The sequence below is a fragment of the Cyprinus carpio genome, chromosome B22, assembly GCF_018340385.1.
Source record: "Cyprinus carpio isolate SPL01 chromosome B22, ASM1834038v1, whole genome shotgun sequence".
Classification (NCBI taxonomy): Eukaryota; Metazoa; Chordata; class Actinopteri; order Cypriniformes; family Cyprinidae; genus Cyprinus; species Cyprinus carpio.
In genome coordinates, this window is record NC_056618.1 from 18,639,650 (window position 1) to 18,664,598 (window position 24,949).

General features: G+C 41.4%; 1 protein-coding gene across 1 annotated transcript in view; it reads left to right on the forward strand.

Moving 5' to 3' along the window:
• The window catches only part of LOC109047203 (BCL-6 corepressor-like), a 46,865-nt gene extending 22,295 nt beyond the window's left edge, over positions 1-24,570 (forward strand). The window contains 8 exon segments of the mRNA XM_042749701.1: positions 559-860; positions 3,172-3,450; positions 14,233-14,321; positions 14,323-14,397; positions 15,333-15,478; positions 18,872-18,949; positions 19,864-20,014; positions 24,005-24,570. Coding sequence (XP_042605635.1) covers positions 559-860; positions 3,172-3,450; positions 14,233-14,321; positions 14,323-14,397; positions 15,333-15,478; positions 18,872-18,949; positions 19,864-20,014; positions 24,005-24,299 — 1,415 coding nt within the window. The 3' untranslated portion in view covers positions 24,300-24,570.
• Positions 24,571-24,949: the final 379 nt, after the last annotated feature.

The following is a 24,949-nucleotide window of genomic DNA, read 5'->3' on the forward strand; positions in this document are numbered from 1 at the left end:
TAATGTTTATTAAATATTTTGTTTTAGTAAATTCAACTGATTTTTTTTTTTATTCTACTGTAGTATTCTTGTCTAATTTCAATGCATTTTACCAAATTTGTACTTTTTTTATTATTATTATTACATAGATTTTTCTTCATAATTGGTGCAGAAATTAAATTTTAATTTTGTTTATTTTTCTTACATTTACCTGAATTTAGCTGATTATTTCCTTTAATTTTACTGCAATATTCTCAGCTAATATGAATAGGTTTTACTAAATTTTCACACTTTGTAGAATTATGTTGCTTTTTCACCACAATCAGTGCAGGAATGGCACACACACAAATGTTCAACTTTCAATTCAACTGATTTTTTTGTTTTGTTTGATTTTCCTCCCCACTGTAATATTCTCAGCTAATTTTAATGCATTTTACAGAAGTTTTACATTTTTTAAGAATTACGTAGAATCTCCACCGCAATCAACCCAGAAATGGGCCAAAAATGTTCTGATTTTCCGATTTAAACATGAGCTTGATATTAGCCAACTCTATTAATCTCTCTCTTTCTCTCTTGCAGTTCCTGTGCTCTCTGATGGCTTTTGTTCCGATACCATACGGAAATTTTCCTCCTCGATTCCATCTCACCTTTCGGAAAAACGGCAGCGATTAAAGGAGCACCGCAAGTCACTGGGATCCTCCTTGCCCTCTCCAGACCCCGAAGGCACCTTCCCATCTCGTTTGCGCTGGCACAGCGACCCTGAAAAGCCAAAGGGCAAGCGGCAGTGCAAGACCAAGCACCTCGGCCAACAGGAGCGCAGGATGCTGTCGCAGTCAACCAATGAGGAGTGTCCTGAACTCAGCCCAGCCCACCAACACAAGGTAAGTGCGGAGGCACATGTCGGTGCGATCACAGCAGGTTGAGGTGCTCGTTTATCTGCACAAGAACATCCTTTCTTTGTTTGCGCGCGAGAGAGGCTAGCGGTGCTCTTTGCTTTGGCTCACAACCCAGGCGTTCTCCCCGGGCTCAGTGAGGAACCGTTTAAAAACGTGTCTCCAATCACAACAATGTTAATCATCCCAATTAGGGAAGCACCGCGGCTCTCCAAGACGGCTCAACGGACGCGGGAGGGGGTCAAAGCGTGTGTGTTTAGAGTGCGGTTGCTTTGACCTCCTCTCGTGCTGAAAGGCAGACTCCCAGCAGAGAGACGCAAGCGAGGGGGAGGGGAGAAGTGAAGGCCGGGTCAGAATCTGGTCTCTTTCTCTCTCCGTCAAGGAAAATTATTCCCCAGTGAACTCACTGTGCATTCTTTAAATAACACAGCCTGCGTTCTCCCCGCACGCAGATGTACCGCACACACATGTAGCCTGTGTTCTGCAGCCGAATACAAAACACACACACACCTTGAGTCCACAGCGTTTACAGCAGACAAACAGACTCCTATGAAAATATTATGTGGGTGTTTACACAATACAGTGTGTGCGGGTTTACTTGGTTTGCAAAGTGAACTACTTTTTCCGAGACCTGCCTTTGGGGACATAGGGGATGTCCTCAATTGGGAAAGATTACTCGTATCAGTTTGTGTCTAGTGGTTTGCTGAAATGTGTACATTTTTCCTTTACTTTTTTATGTTTTATCTTTTTACATTTAAAAAAAAAAAAAAAAAAAAGATTTTTTTTTTTTTTATAATAATACACATTTCTTCTAATTCTTCCTGTTATTAATATTATAAATATAAATATGATGAGTATTTATTATTTTTTATTATTAAATCTGATAAAATAATGAAACAGTTTCATGGTGATAAAAATGGTTGTTTTGTTGTTATTATTAAATTCATTTATTCTAACTTCTAATATATCTAGATATATATATATATATATATATATATATATATATATATATAAACATTTATTATTGTTGTTGTTTTTTATTATATACATTTTCTTTCTTATAAATATATTTATGATTGTTGTTGATAAATAATAATGTATTAGGATTTATCATCACTATTAAATAAATTTGATAAAATAAGGAAACTACTAATAATAATTTATAATATTTATTACTTTATTATTATCTAATATATTATATATAATATATATATATATATATATATATATATATATATATATATATATATATATATATATACATATAATATTTTAGTGGTCAGATTAATCTTGGTCTGTCTAATCTGTATGTCCTCATTCAGACAAACAAGAAAAGGTCAATCGTCATATTTTAAGAGACTTGTTTTCTTTGCGTTTTTACGGACCAGGCAGATCCTGTATGTGCGTGTGCTGTGTGTGTGTGTGTGTGTTTTCTCTGACAGCTGCTGCGCTGTGGAACTCCTCTGGGGTGGGTGGAGTTCCCGCCCCGATCACCCCCCCTTCCCGACCTTCAGTCTGCTCGCATGAACTCGCGGCCTACACACACACACACACACACGGCTCTCATCCGCCCGCCCTACTGTGCTCCGCAGATAGAGAACTCGCACACGGAAGGCGGGAGAGATAAAGCGAGTGGGAGAGAGCCAAAGTCTTCCGTTGTTTCCTGTTTAACTTTCCCTGCCGGGGAACATGCTCGCTGACGGATTGGCGTCTGCAGCTTTCCATCCAGCTCACAAACAAGCACGCAGCCTAGAGCCAAAAACAGAGAAGTGCTTGATGTGGGAAGAGGCACGTTTTTCAGTTTAAAACGTGTTTATGTATTGTACTGGTGTACATAGTCTCCTTTTGTTTCAGCATGTTTAACTGCAGGCCAAAAATAACCTTGCTGACCATGTGGGGTGTGTGTGCAAGGAACCGTTGTTGACAGTCACACTTTTGTTCTTGGTTTATGGTGGGAAACAACGTTTCCTGCACTGCTGTCCACCTAAGTTTTCCACTACTGCGAAAAACAAAAAGTAGAAACATCTCACATTTTCACATTCAAATGTTTCGACTTTCAAATTTCGGTCCCTCTGATTATACCGCAGTGCTGACTATGAACTTGTCGCTGTGATTAATTAGTGCTCCATCTCGCCTGTCTCTTGGCACCAAGCGAGTGTAGCTCTGTCGCTCTTTTATCCGCTCTGTCTTTGTAAAGAACGTCCGCCTTTCCCTGTTTGTGCCGCCACGTACTATGACTTGAATATCTGTGTGAAATCCAAAGGCCTTCTAAAGTAACACATTTTTATTCCCCCGTCAGGTGGTGAAACGTTCCGCCCAGAAGCAGCCAGCAGCTCTTTCTGATTACGAGATTTCTCCGGTCAAACCCCGTCCCCCTTCCCCTGCCTACCAACCCGCGGCACCCCCGACCCCTCCATGTGCCGTTCCGGACGTACCCGTACCTCTAGTCGCCCCCGCACCTCCAGTGTCAGCGGAGCTGCCAGTCAGCAGGCCCATGCCGCCGGAAGCACGCCGACTCATCGTCAACAAGAACGCAGGCGAGACTCTACTGCAGCGAGCTGCACGGCTAGGATATGAGGTAAGCTCGCATTTGCGCGTGTGTGTGCGCGACTGTCTCTCTCTTCGGCTGCCCTCTCCTGCTCTCTTCGCATCTCATTATTTCTGCGTGAGACTAAGTCTGACATGTGAGAGCCCCTGACAGGCACAGAGCGATTGCTTGGCGTGCGCATGCACACACACACACACACACACACACACCATTTTTTCTCCCTCTCACTTGCTCAAGCACACACACACACCCGCCATCTCATCTCTTTCTCCTTTCGGCTTTTGCTCTCCCACTCAAACCTTTCTCGCTCGCATTCATTCCCGTGCTTTCGCAGGCACGCTGTTTTCCCGCTTTCTCCGTCGCGCCCTTGCTCTTTCTCTGTCAAACCTAAAAACCTTAACCCTTCGCACACCGTCTCTGATCTTGTATTCAGGCTTTTTTGAGTTTAACACGGTAGTGTTTTGGTGTTTTTGCAACACTGCAGTGTTCCTGAAGACCAGGCCCGTAGCCAGCTATGAGGTCACCGAGGTCCGGACCTTGCTAAATTTTTCATGTTCAAAAATAAAATTTGTTCTCTGAATGACTAATTTGCTGTTAATCTCCTTATATGAATGTCTGCATGACATGTATAATACAGTTTAGATAGTTTGCAAGAATTTTTAGCGTCCGTGGTATTAAAATGTTCGCTGCCAGATGCTGCCGGTGTAAATGAGGGCACAGGTAAGGGTGCAGCCTCTGAGTTACCTGAACCAGCGATTATAAGCGTTTTTGGACTTGTCTTTTCCACTTAATTTAACACTTTAGTAAGGTAATAAAGTAGGAAGTTGTTAACTAGTATCATCAACATATTTACAAAAAATAATAAACAAAAGATTTGAAATAATTTTGGTTTATTTTATTTTAGCATTATCTGGCAACACTGCATCGCCGGCACTTAAACTGACAACAATCAAAAAAGCCCACGGACAGGTTATAGCTAATAGGATACGACATTCGGTAAGGGAAACGCAAAAAATATCATGATATTATCTGTCAGAAACATTAGCAACGCTGTCAAGAACAGTAGAATTTAACACTAATACATAGATCTGTTAAACAAATAGGTTACAGAATGAAATGAAATACACAAACACTAGCCATGAAGAAGTCTGTGCTATGTCATTCATTAGGACTATAGTAGTTACATTTTCATAAATCATGCTATAAACATTCAAAAGAGCACTAGACAAAGTTATCAGCTATAATGGCTATTAATAAAAACTATAACAGTAATATGTATTGTTGCATGAATAAATGATAAAATTATCCACCCCTAACTATTTTAAAGTATGAACAAATTTTGAGGCAATAAATAGGGTATGATTTAAAAATGATAATTCCTCAAATACAGAGAAAACATCTTTCACAAACATTTACATGTCTGTCTCTTTAAAAGTGTTTATAGTGTATATAATGAGTTGTATTTGTAGGGATTATTATAGAACAATTCTTTAACACCAATATCACCAACTTGGGTGATTGGGTTACTCTGTTCATTGGATTTTGTGCCCCAATGCTTTAGCAACGTTCTAGCACTCTACGGTCCAGTTTTTCTCCAAGTCTTTTTTAGAAGCAAAAAATTGCTTCAAAAATAAACTATTTTGTTTGTTTATTTTTAGAATATAGTACATTGATGAATTATGGGTAATAAGACTAGCGACTTTTATTATTTATTAAAACACCATTTTCATGTTGTCTTCATATATCTAGAATATCTCTGGGGTGTTCAGTATTTTTGTAATGCAACAAAACTGATCTCACTGTTTAGTAGATTCCGTGCTGTTCTGGAATTTGACGGTATTCCACAGTTCTGGAATACGGCGGTTCCGCGGGTTCTGGAATGGCGCGGCGTTCCGTGTCCAATTTGGGCAGATTAATGGGGAGCTGGATTAGTTCCGGCAGTGCGTCTGAAAGGACTGGCACGGAGAACAGGAAATGAGCGATTACTGCTGCGAGCGCATGATTTCTCTCCTTCCCCAGCCCTCTCCCTCCCCCCTTCCTCTCCCGCTCCGCAGCGGTGCCTTGAATTCCACTGAAAGGGAAAGTTTCTTATTGCATTTTACGGAGCATTTTTTAGCATTGAGGCAGTGGTGCCATTCCAGAATAAAACACGCTTTTGTGGTGTCTCTGAATCAAGCTAGTTTTACGCTCTCTACCCCCCTTTCCCATCTGCTATTTTCCGCTTCTCTCTCGCTCTGCCTATAACGTGCATCCACATGTGTCTGTGGGTTTGTTTTCTCGCATCTAGGTTCCACTGTGCACCACTCCTTGCTGTGTGTTTGTGTATTTTGTAAGTTTTGTGCTTGAAGTGGCCAGGCGGTTCCATCACCACCCCATGCTTTGACACACGCACGTTTGTAGTTCCCTTCCCCCAACGTCTCTTGTTCGCTTGTTTGCGTTTTTTCACCTCGCTTTAGCTCTCAAGCCAAGAGTTTTACTGCAACACACACACTCAGTTTCATTGCATTCCGCCGGCGCTGACGTCTCTCTTGCGTTACGATGCTGCTTATTTACACTTGTGTTTGGTTGTTGCCTCCCTCTTTTATGACTCAGACAAAACTGGCCTTTGTGTGCTGATTGAAACCTATCGTTATGTGCGTGTGTGTGTGTGTGTGTGAGAGAGAAAGAGCCCTATCCATCTCTTGCTCTCTCTCTCTGATTCTGCTGCAGTTGCTAGACTCTGTCGGTAATTCTGCTCTCAGGCAGAATGGCTCTTTGCCATTAAGGTCCAATCAGCGATCTGACAAGTGCTCTCCGTAATCTCCACGTTAATTAATCATTCCGCTGAAGGTGCTAAACACGTGCTGTTTTAAGCCATTAGCCGCCCGTTTCACGCAGCTCCCGATCTCTCGTTGCCCAAACCAACGCCCGCCGTTAACGACCCACGGAAATGGAGGGTGGTTTTTCTTCCTATCTAATCACAAAAAAGTGACAGTTCTCACAGAAAAGAAAGATTTTGCATTTTGTATTTTGTTGTTAAAGTTGAAAATTTAGATTTTAACCCACAGTTTTTTCTTAAAATATTTCTAGTAGCCAATAGCTAAACTGTTTATGAATAGCTAAACTATAATTTTTCTGAATAGCTAAACCTTATTTAAGAAAACATAAACTGTTTGTGAATATGAATAACTAAATGCCATTTAAGAAGTGCTATATTGTTAGCCTACTAGTAGCTAACTGTACTTTGACAAATTTTATTTAGCTGAACTGTTTATAAATAGCTAAACCTTGTTTAAAAATAGCTAAACTGTTCTTCACTGTGTATGAACTGTGTGTACTATATGAGAACTATATGTAAAAAAAAATACTGATATCCAAATTGTTTACGAATAGCTATGATTAGCTTGCTTATGCATAGCTAAATGTTTACGAATAGCTCAATATTTCACTATTAGCAAAACTGTGACAGATTTGTAAATTGTATATGTAATAGCTAAACTATTTAAAAATAGCTAAACTGTGTGTACAATAATAGCTAAACGATTGTTTACTAATAGATAAACGAATATCTCAACTATTTTTACGAATAGGCTATCTAAATTTTCCGAATATACATGTTTTCATGAATAGCTGAACAGTTAATATTTAACTTCGTTTCTTTATTCATGTAGATTAGTTCTTGTTTACTAGCCTGCTAGCTAAATGTTTTACGAATTGCTACATTGTTTTGGTGGTTATAGCAAATCTGTCTGTGTGTAAATACGAATAATTTCGGAATAGATAGTTTAGCTAAACTGTGTGTAAGAATAGGTATAAAAATAGGCCTAGCTAAACTGTGTGTACGAATGTTAAACTGTTCTTCGCTAATAGATAAACTAACGGCGAACTGATACCAAAAATATTTTTTACTAATAGCTAAACAGCGTTTTTCCCTAATGAGCTTTTCTCGCAGACTGCAGAGCGCTGGAGTGTTCCGCTCGCGGTGGATTTTCTCGAACGCTCGTCGAGAGCGTGGGCTCTCGTTACCGCTGAGTCTCAGGGCTTTGTGATTTTCCCCGCTGGCGCTCGGGGTCTAATTCTGCTCTAATGGCTTTATAAATGCGCTTGGTGACATCGGTTAAAGGCGGCTGTTCTCGCGGGGCTGTGCGTGCGCCACAGATACGGAGGGGGGAGCGGCGGAGCGCGCAGCGGAGGGCACTCGGCGCCGATCCGTGCGGCGTGTGTGTGTGTGTGTGTCAGAGGAAGCGAGATAAAATGTAATCCTTCCCACCCTGTATTCCTCATTTCTCTCTCTCTCTCTCTTTCTCAATCGCTCGTTCTCCTCCCTCTCTACACCCTCACCACGGCCCTTAGCAGGTGGGGACAGACCTTCCGTCCGCGTGTGTTTTTTTTCTGTCAGTCGACAGCGGCTTGTTTTTTTAGTCTTCGTTCGTTCCGTCCCCCTCCTGCGCTCCTGCCTCAGACAGGAAGCCGCTCTCTCGCTGTGTATGTGCGTGTGAGAGAGAGATAAGCCGCGAGCAACGCACTGAGCTGCCAGCGCTCTCTCTCTTTCTCTCTCTCTGTCTATCTCTCTCTCTTTGTGTGTTAAGCCACGAGCAGCTCCGCGGCGCTGCCAGAGCTCGGAAATATGACATGACTGCGCGGCCGAGCCTTTCAACAGACCGCGGCAGCTGCTCCGTTTGTGTGTGTGTGTGTGTGTGTGTCTCAGAGCGCCAGAGAACGACAGTTCACACACTTAAACGTGGCACTCCATCTCGGTCCCAGCGCAACTGCAGTAAACATGCAAACGGCACGTAGTTTTGCGCGCGCTCTCGTTTCCATTTTCTCATGGGCTCGCACCTTCAAAACAAACCGTTCTTGGCTTGATGAAACTCCCGGGCGCCTTTGAGCGGTTTTCTCTCTCTCTCTGTGTGTGTGTGTGTGTTTGCGCGCGCGCGTGTGATTGAGTCATTTTGGCTTGCATTTCAGGCATTAACCGAGCGCAACTGGAAAAACCTGCGTGTTTTCCACAGTTGACTGCATGAGCGTGTCCGCTGGTCAGGCTGTCCGTTCAAGGCCGCGTACTAAGGATGCCGTGCAAGAGGATCCTTTGATCTAGATGACGACCGCAAAACAGTCTGTGACCTGAAATAACCCTGTCGCATGCATTGACTGCAACCTAATCTGATGTTAATTCCCTCTCAGATTTTTTTGCAGTCTGCATATTTTAGGAAAAAACAAAATAGCGAAAGTTTGAGGTTGAGTTTATTTAAAGGCATAGCTCAACCCATAATTAAAGCTCTGTCATCATTTAGGCTACTCACCTTCTTCTTTGTAACACAAAAGAAGATATTTAGAAAAAATTTCAGTGCACCCCCCCCAAACCATAAAATGAAAGTCAATGGAGTCATAAATGTTGTTTTAGACATGTATTGACTGGTCAATAAAAGAAACATAGGCACTCCTCTAGTACAAAAAAAGAAGTCATAGTTTGGGACGACTTGAGGGTTAATAAATTATGACAGAATTTTCATTTTTGGGTGAACTATCCCTTTAAAAGCAATAGTGTTCACATGTGAATGTTTGCAGTTTAGTAACCAGCAGAAAGTGTGTGTGTGTGTGTGTGTATACAGAGGGTCAGTGAGGCGTGTGGGTGTGTCGCGCCCTGTTTTGTCACTGTCTGCCAAGCCTGAGCAAATAGCAGGATACAGACCTTCAACTCTCAGGGCCACGGCAGTTATATCTCGCAGTCTCGGCCACAGACGCCTCTAGACCGCCCAAAGTCCGCTCGCTGACTGTTGGATGCATATTGCACATAAAACTGGAAAGCATTTTCTTGACTTGGCAAGCACAAAACTGATTGGCTGACTTCATGCAACTTCCGGTACAAAGAGCACATCGTTTTTTTTTTTTTCCTTTTCTTTTTTCAGGTACTGGATTAATGCAATGATTGTGTTTTGTGGAAGAACTAATAACTGGATTTGCCAAAGTTCTTTGCCAGATTTGTAGAACTTTTTGCCTATTATTTAGGTATAATCTATGTAAGATAAGATAAACCCACCCTTAAACGGCATGTGAAAACAAACCATGGTTTGCAAGCTGCCATTCCAACCCAATCTCATGAAAGTGCGTATAAATAGTACACCACATAAAAACAAAAACTGGTGGTATTGATACACAAAAATGGATTTTGCCGTGTATATGCTACTCAGTGGGTAGGATTAGGGATGTGGGGTAGATGCGTATCTTATGTATGCAAAAACTACGTATTATATGTACGCCAAACACGTTCGTATCATATGCATGCCAAAGTAAATTTTTGAGTATCAATACCAGGATTTTTTTTTTTTTTTTATTTGGCGTACTATTTATACACAGTTTCATGAGACTGGGCTCGCCATTTCGTCAAAGGTCTGGTTGAGCGAGACATGTAATTTTTGCGCATGTACGCGTTCACACTCATCTGCACGTTCAGTACCGTCCTGGCCGGCTGTCAGGGAAATTCCTGATCCTTTAATGATGCACTTCTTCTGTGGAGGCCACCTCAACCCTTTTCCCTCTGTTATCAGAACTCCCACTCAAGCCATGGCTCTCTCAATTAAATCCACGCTGAGGGAGTTTCAGCGCTCCTTCTTCCCCCTCCGCATATCCTGCTCTTTCGTTCTTGTGTCGTTTTTTGTCTGTCTCTCTCCCTAGCCACTCACTTTCCGATGCAACGTGACGTCTGCTCAGTCTGAATGCTGTTTTTTCCTGAGTTGCATGTAAAATTAGAACATTCGTCAGCACTGTGCGTAGCCAGAGGATCATTAAGCAACCGCTACACATTAGACTTGAGAAAAAAAAAATTCACACAAAACTGCTTCAATTCTGTAGCAGTTTTTGAACTGTCTTTAGAATTAATCTCAGAATTAACTAACAGAGGTCTCATAATTCTGGATCTCTTCAGAATTCCAGAACTCTTGGAATTCTGCGACTCTTTGTAAACTGTTTGAGAATTCCAGAACTCTTCATTAGCAGTTTTAGAATGCTGGAACTCTTTATAAAACCCATTCTAGAATCCATCAGATTTAAGACGGCATTGAAGTTCAAAAATTCTTTGATAACTGGCTTTATTTTAGAACATTTATCATTTGCTTTCGAATTCAAGAACTTTTTGAACTACTTCAGAATTCTATAACTTCTATAACTGTCTTAGAATTCTGGAATTCTAATAAACACCCATTCTGGAAAGGTTTCTCAACTACTTCTGAAGTTGAAAATTTGTCATATTATGCATCAAAAGCTCTTTTTCAGCTACATCAGACTTTTTAGAATTTTACTGCTTTAGCGCTCCAGATTTTTTTCAGAACTACCTGTGAATTCTGTAACTGCCTTTGAATTCTAGAATGATTAGAAGAGTTAGAGTTTTAGAACTTCAGAGTCTTAGATTTTTCTCGAAGCTTTGAAATTCTAGACTTGAGTTTGAACTTGTATTACAGGTTTTAAGGAGGGCTGCCAGCATCTGAATTTGACTCCAGACTAGCAGTGACCCAGACTGGTTTCAGTTCAGGTCTGCCTTGTAAAGCTTCCCCTTCTTTTTCCTGTCTTGAGTGTCTTTCTTCCTAAGCGAGCTGTAGTTCTTGCTCTTTTATTTTTTATGATGTGGGTTGGGTTGAATAGGCTTTGAGGTTGTGGTAAAATGGTTGCACGTTGGGTTCAGTCTTGAGCCGGCCTGTGTCTTGTTTTGTGGGATTGCTGTTGTGAAGGGGTTAAGTGTCTTGAATGATGCATTGATTGCAGTTGTTAGCTGGGAGTTGTTTTAGCAGGGGACAGTGGGGGAGGAAACGCTACAGCAAAGAGCAGTTCTGAGGAGAAAATCACGACAAATCTTTTTCTCGCTACGCTGTGTAACACGGCTTTATTGTCTGTTTAATGTAACACTCAGCTCTCCTGCCTGCAAACATCCCCACTGAGAAACTCCCTGAGGCAGGAGAGAAAGAGAGAGACCTCACTGGAAAGGGAATGAGGTGATGGAAACATAAACGGAAATAGAGAAATTCTCCCTTGCACTGTGGCTCGCTTTCGGTAACTGACCTATCGGTAAGCCCCGCCCCCCTTAGTTAGTGATGCTCCCTCGGACAAACAAACAGAGTTGTCTCATGGTCTTACAATGTGAAAACCTTGTCCCACGATGATTCTGCACAATTTGGACACAGAAGGGCCACCATTCAAGTGGGAATTAAATATTCCATGGAGGGATATATATATATAAAAGATTTTAAAATAAATACTGTGGGTAACTCGAAGCGAGGGTTCAAAATCACAATGCAAGTGGGAGAAGGATCAACACTGTTCAAATAGCAAAGGATAACTTGAAATTTTGAACTACACAGTACTTGATGTGAGAACAGTTCACTATTTAGGTTTGTAAGTTAGCATGGATGCACTAACTTTACCATTAGTTTTAGCCAGAGATAACTTGCTGAAGCACATTAACGTTATGCTTGAGTAGATGAAATGTGTAACTTAATGAGAGTATGACAACCAGAAAATGAACGTTTTCATTTTCATTATTATCGAGGTTGAATGTTTAGGGACATTTTGCTCTGTTTTGGTTGGATTTAGGAAATGGAATGAAATAAATTCCATTGCAGATCCTCTCAGGATAACTGGAATTAGTGTTACAAGTACCCTAGGCACATCGTTTTTCCATTTTTGTAGCATAAACACCATTAAACCGATGCAAGCTTTGGATCTTCCAGTTTTTTCAATGGCGCTGAAACAGGGCTGTGTTTCTCAAAAGTATCATAAGAAATAATTGATGCTTTTGGGAACAGCAGCCCAGAACAATTTTTATTATAGGACAGAAAAAAAAAACATATATGTTTGAGTTACTTCACAAAACAAATTGAAATTGTAGCCTACATAGTTTGTGCAATAAATGTATTTAATTGATCGTTGAAAGTTCATATTGATAATGTTCTATTCTGTAATGTTAATATAAATCATAGCTGTCAGAATAAAAAAGCTGCATTATATGCATGCAACAGCCTGTCACTGGCAGACCCTTATGAAAATTAACCATGGTGGTTTTACTAAAGTGACCGTAGTTCAACTTTAGTATTTGTAGATTTCCATTGTTATAGCTACAGTATACATATTTTAACCATGTGTAAACAAAAATATAACCTAGTAAGTTGCAATTAAGGCATATTGAATGTTAAAATGCGTTTCAAATAAAAAGTTAAGTGGTTATCATTACCCATTTTACTCTTAGTAATTTAATAATTTCATAATTTAAAAGTTTAGTTTAGAAGTATCGTATCGGTATCAATATTGGCGATACTGACCTTTAAAAGTATCGGTATCGTATTGAAGACCAAATAAGTGGTATCGCCCATCCCTAGTCCAAGTTCCGCTCCCCTTGCAACTAATACTCGACTGCCATTGGCTCATCTGCATTCGAGGGGAGGGGCTTGCCAATAGGGCATCTGAGCGTTGTAATTGTGTGTGTGTATGTTTTACCTTCCTTGTGTTTTGGTCTACCTCTCCAGGCAGACGGGAGTGAACATCCGCACTGGAGCAAGAGTTTACCATTTGGGCTCGTTAACAGCTCGGCGCCCCTGCTAACGGCTTGTTTTTTTTTTTTTTCTGTCATGCCGACGGCATGCCGTATCCTGGATACGGAGCCGGTGGGAAGCGCGAGGCAGAGCTGCTGGCAGCAGCATGGGGCAGGTCGTACCACTGTGCGACTCCGTCGGGGGAGGGGTTGAATGCGTTCTCTGAGACGCTGCCAGGGTTGAAGTGCGAGTGCTACGCCTCCTGAATCCTAATGCCCTCATTCGTTTGAGCGCTGAGCGGACACTGGCCCTCCCCTCTCTTGCCCATCTGTGTGTGTGTGTGTGCTTGCATGTTTTTGTTGCCGCCGTGCATGAGGAATCAGCTCGCGGTGATGGATGTGGGAGTTCCTTTAAACCTGAGCTTGCAGAAGAACTCTCCAACTAATTCTGCAAGGACTCTCTGTAATTCCAGCCTCTTCCAGACATTGTTCTTTACCAGCAGACGGGAATGGAAGGAAGTGCTAACGGGACAATACATATAATGGCAAATCGCAAAAATCTGAGTAAACCTATATGGTATTGACAGACTTGCACAGTTTGCCTGATGGATGATAAAAATTGGCAAAATTGAAGCATGTTGTCAAATTATAGAATTCTAGGGTCTTTTAAATTGTTCCAGCACAGAACATTCTAGTGACCACAAAGCAACGTTCTGAGCAATTGCTGACGTGTTCCTTTGTGGTTGCTAGGGTGTTCTAGATTGGCACAATTCAAAACAACCTTGAATTCTATCATTTGAGATCCTCCTTCAAGCAACCACACAGCAAAGTTTTAACGACAGACTAACAATCATATAACAACATCCTTAGCATTTTACAGAGTTTTTTTTTTTTTTTTTGGCTTGGGTTGACCTTTAGACATATCTAAGCACCAAAATATCTGAAAATATGGAAAAAATTGTGGCCAACACAATCATTGTGGCAGCCGGTTTCGCACGGGCAAACATCGTTCAGATTTCCCCTGCCTTTAAAGTCGCTCCTACTCTGCTGCTTCTTGCAGACTCACACACACACACACACACACTCTCAGTGCCGTCTCAGGCGTCTCGTATAGAAAGTGAACAGCAGGCTTGGGGCAGGATTCGTCTGTAAAGCCCCTGATACCTCACACATCAATAATCAGCTCTGGGCGGAACTGTCTGTCTGCTCTCTGCCTGTCTCTCTTTCTCTGCGCTCTTTAATGGTGTTTAATGAATTTCATTCCTCACTGCACCATAGTAACCGCTCGTCTTCTGTCTCTCTCCCGCTCGCTGTAGGAGGTGGTTTTGTACTGTCTGGAGAATAAAGTGTGTGACGTGAATCATCGGGATAATGCGGGTTACTGCGCGCTCCACGAGGCCTGTTCCCGGCTGGCTCTCCATCGTACAGCACTTACTGGAGCACGGGGCCGACATCAACTGCAGTGCACAGGACGGCACCAGGTAAGCACACATGCATTCATGATATCACCTAAATAGTAAAGCCTTACATCCAAGACTAGTTTGTGTGACTTCCTGTGCTTTCGTCACACTGCGTACGAGAGCATGTGCATGCGTGCCGCCGCGGCACGGATAATTACACGTGCTGACGCGCGCACACTCAATGTCAGTAATTATATGTTTGGTAATAATGGCTTTACAACAACAGAAGAGGCCGAGAATCTTAGCTCGGATAATTACCGCAAGAAGAGCAGATTAGGCGTGTGAGATCTCTGTCTTTACTATACACTTAAAAATTCAATTTCGTTTAGCGTTCCGATTCAGGAAAGATGAATGACAGTGACAGGTTTTAATGACTGTTTTATTGGGCAATGCCAGCAGATAAAATTAAGGTAATTATGGACAAGTGAAGTAATTGAACTGTTTAAGCAAAAAGAAAATCTCGCAATTGCCAAAGAAAGTTACATTTTAAAAAATTGAAGTTTTAGGTATTTAAAACCATCGGCAGGTGGATTATGATCACAAGACAAATAATAATTTACCCAGTTTACTTTCTTATTTAAATTTTCTGGTATTATTGTGAACCATTTGTCAGTGCACATTATTCTAAAAATTTATTGATTATTAATTAATTAATTAATTAACTTACCTATAATAATTAATGATAATAATGTGTTTATTTGTATCATTTTTCTTTTATATATTTTTTTTTTTCTAATTTAATAGTAAAAATGTACTACTTTCTCCAAGGTTAGGGTCATTTTGTTGCATTGTTAAAGTCAGAGGTGAACTCCGGGATTGACAATTATGGGAAAATAAAATAAGTAATACTTTTCATGATCTAATCAAAATCTGATGGATATATTAAATATATGCTGCAGTATAAATATCCCCTTTTTTTTTGTTGGAAGTAAGTATTCATCTCTCTTTTCCAACAGGCCTCTCCATGATGCTGTGGAAAACGATCATCTAGATGTGGTCCGACTGTTGCTGTCATACGGCGCCGATCCAACTTTAGCTACCTATTCGGGCCGCAGTTTGCTGAAGATGACCCACAGCGACATAATGGAGTCTTTTCTGTCTGGTAAGAGCGCGCTATTCCTCTCTTCCACCTCTATTCCCAGAATTTCCCTCCTGTAGCAGTGGAAGGTTTGGCGCTGCTTGGCTATCTGGTTACTAAGCAACAGCTGGAGCGGAGGAGAAGCCTTTAGCACCGGCAAATCAGCTTTCCCTGAAAGGAGATTATGTGTGTGTTTGTCCGGGTGCGTGTCTTTATTTGGTCTTGTGCGGTGTGTCTGTTTTGAAGGGTGTGCGGGTTTGTCGCACGCAACAATATTTGGAAAAGCTGGGTTGTATTATTGAAATGGTAATCTGGGTCTAATCTGGAGCCATCTAAAATGAAATGTGGAATTGTTTTTATGGTTTTAGAAGCTTTTGACATCATTCTGACCCTTTGATTTTTAAATAGCTTGCTGTGTTATTTATTTATTTTTTTCTGCTGTTGTATGATGTGACTTTTCCTTGTGCATGTGTGCGATTTCTGGAGGAAAGTTTTCCCGTTACACCTCAAGAACAGCATCTGAATGGCTACAAAGATTTAAATTGGGTTTTAGAAGTCTAGATTTAGCTTAAACGACTTTTAAAGCTACAGCATGTATTTTCTGCCCCACTAGCAGCACCAAACAGAACTGAAACTTATTCGAAAACAGTCATTATTATGGCAAAACCCAACCCCCAGTTTATGCCACTGGTTACAACACTGTTCTGACGTCAGTGCACTCAAACAAAAAGAAACTGCAAATCTATGGGATTATTATCCTGCCATGATTCAAAACTGAAAATAATTTGGTGCCACTAGTGGTCTAAAAATAACGCTGAATATTTAAAGCAGCTGTATAGCTTGGTGTGATTTTGCTAGCTTTGGAGCCCCGTAAATATATCACTGTTGTAATTACAGTGATTAGCGATACACACGCATTTATGGTTTTTATAAATCAATACACACTTTTCGTAGCAGTTCGTACACACTAAACTTGCATACTGCCAGAACAGACATTTTTGGTGAAGCTTGAAAAAAGAAACAGAAGCTATTCTCCTTATTAAGGGTCAGTGTTTCATCAGAATTATTGTTGAAACTTAAATTAGAAGAAAAAAATGACAGAGTTGCTTCAAATATTGTTTGTTTTTTTAACTGTGCAATGTAATTCTCAACCTGTTAAATGTACTTTTTGCCAGACCAAAGACTGTTTGTAATTTTTTCAACAGTTCCTTTAAGTGCACATTTTTTGTTGAAAATAACCCAGAATATTCTTTCAAGAGTTGTTTATAACTTTACCGTTTATCATTAGCGGAGCGTTGACCTTGTCATTGCACTGTTCACCACCCATTGTGTGCAGAAGTAAAGTTTTAATGCGCAAGGTTAGATATTCACATGGAAAAAGACAAGCTGTGCTCCGGGGTGCATGTGAAGATGGCATCGCAGGAGACGTGGCATTTACCGAGACGGCCTTCCCGTGTTTGTGTTAACACTGACCCCTCTCGCCTGAGCACAGCCTCGCCATGACTGTCTGAAGGAGACGCTCTCTCTCTCTCTCTCTCTTTCAGGGACAGTAGTCTTGTTTTGTGAGGCACGGCTTGATTAATGGTCTGAATGTTGTGTGCTGAACACTGTATAGCTTGGTGTGATTTTGCTAGCTTTGGAGCCCCGTAAATATATCACTGTTGTAATTACAGTGATTAGCGATACACACGCATTTATGGTTTTTATAAATCAATACACACTTTCCGTAGCAGTTCGTACACACTAAACTTGCATACTGCCAGAACAGACATTTTTGGTGAAGCTTGAAAAAAGAAACAGAAGCTATTCTCCTTATTAAGGGTCAGTGTTTCATCAGAATTATTTTGAAACTTAAATTAGAAGAAAAAATGACAGAGTTGCTTCAAATATTGTTTGTTTTTTTAACTGTGCAATGTAATTCTCAACCTGTTAAATGTACTTTTTGCCAGACCAAAGACTGTTTGTAATTTTTTCAACAGTTCCTTTAAGTGCACATTTTTGTTGAAAATAACCCAGAATATTCTTTCAAGAGTTGTTTATACCTTTACCGTTTATCGTTAGCGGAGCATTGACCTTGTCATTGCGCTGTTCGCCACCCATTGTGTGCAGAAGTAAAGTTTTAATGCTCCAGCTTAGACATTCACATGGAAAAAGACAAGCTGTGCTCCGGGTGCATGTGAAGATGGCATCGCAGGAGACGTGGCATTTACCGAGACGGCCTTTCCCGTGTTTGTGTTAACACTGACCCCTCTCGCCTGAGCACAGCCTCGCCATGACTGTCTGAAGGAGACGCTCTCTCTCTCTCTCTCTCTCTCTCTCCTTCTCTCTCTCTCTCTCTCTCTTTCAGGGACAGTAGTCTTGTTTTGTGAGGCACGGCTTGATTAATGGTCTGAATGTTGTGTGCTGAACTAGAGGGCATCGGGAAACAATTTGTACACAGCCAGCGTTTGTTCTTGACGGCAGTCGCAAGTTCTTTCACCTCTAAAGCCATCTTAATACGTGTGTGTGTGTGTGTGCGTGTGTGGATTAGCTTCAGGGCTGCCAGTTAAAGGGCAGCTCAGTCACATGGTGGAGGTTCACACTGACTGGCTGCGTGATTATGCATGAGTTCGTGAGGCAGGAAAGAGCTCGGCCTGGAAGCGCAGGGCATCATATTGTGTGTGTGTGTGTGTGTGTGTGTGTGTGTAAATCAGCAGGCTTGTCCCATTCTGCTGTCTGCTGCGTTGATTTAAAGACCCTCCCCAAATTTGTTTTCCCTCTGTGGGAGCTTTCTAATCAACCTCTCTCTCTCTCTCTCTCTCTCTCTCTCACACTCTCTCTGGGTGGAATTGTTAATGGCTGCGCTGGCAAACGTGGCTCCCGTCGCCGCTGGCTGTGCTTCGCAGCACCAAGTGGCATCTGAGCGTGCAACCACATAACACTGGCAGAGCATCAGAGCTTCTGCTGTCTGTAGAAGACTATTTTCTTATTGTCGCTTGGAGAATGTGGTCTATTTAGCGATTGCACAATATATCGGTCATCATATCTGCCAAACATTAGGACTTCATTCCCTTTTATTGATATTAATTGCTATGCTTGTAGTGTCATCTATCATCTTATTTATGTATTTATTTATTTTAATTTATTTTATTACTTTTTTTATTACTTTTATTTATCATATTCTAGATTTGGAGCAATATCCATTAATTACCACTTTTTGTATATTATTATTATTATTATTATTATTCGTTTATTGATTTATTATTATTTTATTATGTGTATTTTCTTGAAATGACAAGCGTGTTCTTATAGATCTAATATTAGCTCAAAGTTTCGATTTTTTTTTTTTTTAGAGTATCTGCCAAAGATTCTGTCTGCATTTCTAGTCGCTTCCTGTTTACATCACTAATGGTCTCATCTCTCTCTTTCTCACTCTAGATTACTTTGCCGACCTGCAGGGCAGAGCGGACGATGACCCCGGCGTGTACTGGGAGTTTTACGGCAGCGCAGTGTGTGGTGAGTACCACTTTCACACTTGAACACACACACATACTCAGAAATGCACAAAACATTCACAGTAACAGACGTAAGAAACAATGGAAAAGAGAAAAGAATCACGCAAACAGACAGACAGACGGGTAAACACCTGAAGGTAAATCTCTGTGTGAATCATCAGTGTTTGTAGACGGTCATTGATCTAGAATTAAAAAAAAAAAAATAGCTTCCATGTGTGTTTCTACCTCTGATGTTTGCTTGAAAGTATTTATATAAAAATCCCCATCCGCTGAGTGGTGGGGTCGGCACCATGGGGGCAAAAATAGATGGCAGCATTTTTTTATTGCTCTTTTTTAAACGAATTCTAGCTGCGTAGCGAGAGTTCCCCTGGCTGCCATATATCAGCAGATCGCTCGGTGTGTGTGTGTGTGTGTGTGTGAGAGAGCGGGCCCATCTCCAGCTGGCCGAAAACAAACCCACTGCTACTGCACATTTTCCCTTGGATTCCTGGAATAACAAAGCCGGGAGAGAAGGGGAGGTGTGGAAGGGAGCCACGGGGCTATTTTTGGGAGCTTTGCGCTGCCTTGGAAAAACCCAAAGCGTAACAGAAAGAGGTAGAGCCGCCTGTTTCGCTCCGAGGCGTACGCTGTGCCGCTAGCACGCAAGAACGAGTGAAGTGGCTTCACACGCAGCTCTCCCCGCAGTGCCGCTTAATGGAAGAGAGTGCAAATAGGAGAGCGCGTTCAGAGAGCGACTTGAGAGCAGCACCACAAAAACATGTCTCGGCGTGAATCCGACAGAGAGAGGGAGGGGGGAGAGGACTTTGAAGGGATATCATGGGAGCAGAATCCATAAGCTCTCAGAGTGTGTGTGTGATTCCATAATTCACACTTTGTCTCTCATTTCTAATCAATATCTTTCTGTCTGACTAACAGAGCCTGCAGACGACTCGTCTGGTTATGACATCCTAGCTAACCCACCTGGTCCCGGCGAAGATGAGGACGAACAGAGAGAAGTTTTTGAGTTCGAATTTTCCGACCGGCCGCTGCTGCCGTGCTACAACATCCAGGTGTCTCTCTCGCAGGGGTAAGAATCTAAATCTTTAGTCTTGACTGACATTTGTCTGTAACTACTTTGTTTAGAACGAAACCAGTTATTTTATCGGTAGAGAGAGTGGGAATGTAGACATGGTTTTTAGGCAAAAGATGTTGAGAATCGGTCCAAATTGACCAAGGTACTATTCTTGAAATATTGTAAATGAAGAATTTATAAGAAATTTTGATTCGAAGCAAGATGTTCATAATCATTTGTTGACGTTTGATAGCCATCATTAACATGTTGCTTACTAGCAGGCTATTCACTTTCATGTGTCACTTAAAGTAATTTTTATTAGACTTCTTTATTAGACTTATATTTGCATTAAAGTTTTTGATCCTAGTGGAATTTTTGTAATTGAAAAATTTTAAAATTAAAGAGCCGAATGTTCCCAGGATGTGCTAATTATTCACCAGTAAGTTTAGTCATTATTGGATTAATGTTTATTGCACAAAGGCACTTTACTCTGATCTAAAACATTTTGTAAATAGAAATTAACTTCAAGAAAGGTGTTGGTAATTATTATCAAAAGTTTGGTTGTCATTGTAGCATCATAGATGGTGCAAAATATGTTTTGTTTGTACGCCAACTTATTGTCGCAATTGCCGAATGTAGCCATAGAACTTCCATTTAAAAGTAGAACACTGATCATCATTAGTCAAAATTTTGATCATTATTAGAGAATTGCACATTACAAAGTATTGCATAGAATTGTGCATTATGAAGTACTGCACAGTTCAAAGTATTGTGCAGAATTCTTGTAATTAGGAAATTCTGATGTACAGTTGCCAGTTGTTGGCTACCAGGACATTGCTAGTTGTATGCGATGTTTCTAGCCAAAAATTCTTAGAATTCATCAGTAGAGTTCATTCCAAACCCATAAGACCTTTGTTCATCTTTGGAACAAAAATGAACTTATTTTTGTTAATCCAAGAGATTTCTGACCCTGCATAGACAGCAACGGTGCTACCTTGTTCAAGGCCCAGAAAGGTAGTAAGGACTCTGTTAAAATAGTCCATGTTAAGTTTGCCCACTTACAAAGAAATTAAGGGTCTGTAATTTTTTATGGTAGTTTTATTTTAATATATAGAGACAGAATACCAACCAAAAAAATCCAGAAAAAAACACATTATATAAAGGTTAGAAATTGATTTGCATTTTAGTGAAATAAGTATTTGATCCACAAGCAAAACATGACTTAGTACTTGGTGCAGAAACCCTTGTTGGCAAGCACCCATGTAAGACATCGAAGACATTTTTTTGTAGTTTGTCACCAGGTTTGCACACATCTCAGAAGGGATTTGGTCCACTCCTCTTTACAGATCCTCTCTAAATCCTTAAGGTTTCTTGGCTGTCATTTGGCAACTCTTAAGTTTCTGCTCCCTCCACAGATTTTCTATAGGATTGAGGTCTGGAGACTGGCTAGGCCACTCCATGACCTTAATTTGCTTCTTCTTGAGCCACTCCTTTGTTTCCTTGGCGGTATGTTTCGGGTCATTGTCATGCTGGAAGACCCATCCATGACCCATCTTCAGTGTTCTGGCTGAGGGAAGGAGGTTCTCGTCCAAAATTTTACAGTACATAGCCCCGTCCATTTGCCCCTCACTGTGGTGAAGTCGTCCTAAACCCTTAGCAGAAAACCAGCCGTAAAGCATAATGTTTCCACCTCTGTGCTTGACTGTGGGGATGGTGTTCTTGGGGTCATAGTCAGCATTTCTCTCCCTCCAAACATGGCAAGTCGGGTTAAAGCCAAAGAGCTCAATTTTGGTCTCATCTGACCACAGCACTTTCTCCCAAGCCTTCTCTGAATCATTTAGAAGTTCTTTGGCAAACTTTAAACGGGACGTTGTGGGCGCTGCAGGATTTCAGTCCATTGCGACGTAGTGTGTTACCAATGTTTTGCTTGGTGACTGTGGTCCCAACTGCCTTAAGATCATTAACAAGCTCCTCCTGTGTAGTTCTGGGCTGATCCCTGACCTTTCTCATGATCATCCTTACCCCATGAGGCAAGATCTTGCACGGAACTCCAGACTGAGGAGAATTATTTTGTATTTCTTCCATTTCCGAATAATCGCACCAACAGTTGTCTCCTTCTCACCAAGCTTCTTGCTGATGGTCTTGTAGCCCATTCCAGCCTTGTGCAGATCTACAATCTTGTCTCTGACATCCTTTGACAGTTCTTTGGTCTTGCCCATGGTGGTGGGAGAGGTAGGAATGGGAGATACAGATTGTGTGGACAGGTGTCTTATACACCTAACGAGCTGACATTAGGAGTAACTTCTTAAAGTGGCAGTACTAATCTGTGTTCCTCATGGGCAAATAACCAATCTGTGGGAGCCAGAATTCTTGCAGGTGGGTAGTAGATCAAATACTTATTTCACTCACTGAAATACAATCAATCTCTAACCTTTATATAATGCGTTTTTTCTGGATTGTTAGGTTGGTATTCTGTCTCTATCCGTTAAAATAAACCTACCATAAAAATTACAGACCCTTCATTTCTTTGTAAGAGGGCAAACTTCCAAAATCAGCAGGGGATCAAATAAATATTTTCCCCACTGTATGTCAGAACGCTGACTCCTGAGTCAGCAGCACCACACGCAAGGGTGGTACTCTTGTGAACACGCAGCAGAGAATGAGACCGAAAAGAAGAATGGTTGAATAAAGTTTTCCTTGCGCAAAAAAAGTATTCTCGCAGCTTCATAAAATTAAGGTTGATCCACTGATGTCACATGGATATTTTAATGATGTCCTTACTTCCTTTCTGGACTTTGAACGTGTTAGTTCCATTGCTGTCCAGAAAGCAATCTGATTTCATCAAAAATAAGTTGATTTGTGTTCCGAAGATGAACGAAGGTCTTATGGAATGACATGAGGTTGAGTATTCAATGACAGAATTTTCTTATTTGGCTGAACTATCCTTTTAAGTCAAGTCAAAATTCGATCGTGACTAGACGAATTGTTGGTTTACATAAAAGCTGAACTGACGTGAGTTAGCTTTGACCTATATGACAGGTGTTTCCCTTAAGAACCGCATGACTGTGCAGCGTGTCGACTGACAGACAGGGACGACTTTAGTTTAGCGTTAGCAAAAACGTGAGGCCCGTTGCACTTAAACAGAGCGAGGACAGCAAAAGCGTGCGCGAGAGAGACAGTCTTGTGACACGCTGCTAAACAGACACAGCTAATTACCTCCCACACAGGCTCTCGCTCTGCCGTTACCGCGCTCCGCTCTCTCGCCACCCCTCCCTTGCTCGCCCGCTCGCTGTCTCGCTCCCAGGCTCAGCTGCCGCGCTCACTGTTGTGTATAATCTTCAGTCTGCGCTTGTCTCTGGCCTTCCCCTCCCCCGTTCTCATTCGCCCTCGTTCGCTCTCTCTCCCTCTCGCTCGGCGCAGCTGGCTGATGCAGTATTAATGGCTTTCTGCTCTCCTCACATTTCCTCCCCCTTCTCGCTCGCCCTCTCTCCTTCGCTCTCTCTCTCTCTTTTTCCCTCTCCCACTCCATTCAGCGTTCCGCGCTCCGCAAGAGCCACAGACCGCCTCAAGTGCCATCGATTGAGCGCTGCCTGTTACCGTCTTCCCCTCTGTGTATGTGTGTGTGCACGTCTGACAGGCTCAGTCTACAGTCTTTGTGTGTGTGTAGCCTATTGTGTTCCTAGGCGAGTGAAGGCCTTGAGAATCTTTGTGTAATTTTGTCTAATTATCTGAATGTGCGTCTGTTCTGGGGCAAGCTTTTGACACGGTGTATGTGCACGTACATTTTTTGTTTTGGTGTTTCTAACTTTGTGCACATGTTCTGACACATTTTGCCTTGGCGCTCACGTGGACGCTGCAAATTTGCGCATCTTATTTTTATTATGCCACGAATAAAATTAAGCCTGAAATAACCATTTTCTTTACTGCATATTGACGAAAACTAGCATGAAAACCTTGCTCTCTTTTTCAGCCAATTAATCTTTTTTCTCTCATTCTTCTTCTCAGACCTAGAAACTGGTTGCTGCTCTCAGACGTTCTCAAGCGCCTGAAGATGTCTGCCAGAACGTTCCGCGCCACGTTCACGCACATCGAAGTAGTGACTATAGCCGAGGCAGAATTCTACAAGCAGGCGTCTCTGAGTCAGCTGTTCTCTTGTCCGGAGGAGCTCGAGGGATTCATGCCCGACAGCAAGGAACTCTTGGATCTGGTGGAAATCAGCGCCGAGCTGGTGGCGCTGCTGGGGTCGTCGCTTGAATGCTTGGACGACCGCTGGGAGCCAGTATCCAGACCTCGCTCATGAGCTTCTGAACATGCACGCACACTCATACTGACTCTCGGAAGGACCCTTGGAGACCTGTGGAGAACTAGAAGCAAAAGAAAAAGGATATTCTGAGGCAGTTCTTGACATTTCAAGGAACTTCTGGCCTGGTAGCCAAAGGCGAAATTGGGTCCCAGTGCAGCTAATCTTTCTGTTTGGCTTCGAGAAGGTTTCGGAACATCTCCTGCGCTCTTCTCGCATACTAATTCTCCTGGTGACGATGCAAACCTGTACATAGTGTACAGTCTGCAGATATGAAAAGAGAACGTACCTGAGAATTGGACCACTATCTCTGGCTAACTCTGAGATATGAAGCCATGCTCGCAACGAAGAACTCTTTCATTTAAAAGAGATGTTTTCTAAATAGGAATATAAGTATATATACAGTCACTGTATTTTATTTGTGTGTATAATAAATAGATATAAATATATATATATAAATATATGAATAATATAATATATATATATATAATATATATATATATATATATATATATATATATATATATATATATATATATATAAAATATGCGCTGCCTTTTTTGTCTTGTTTAGTCAGGTCTTTATTTTATAATTGGAGTTACGATGTTGTAAATACATAATCGGGTTGAGATGGGGTTTTAATCGTGATG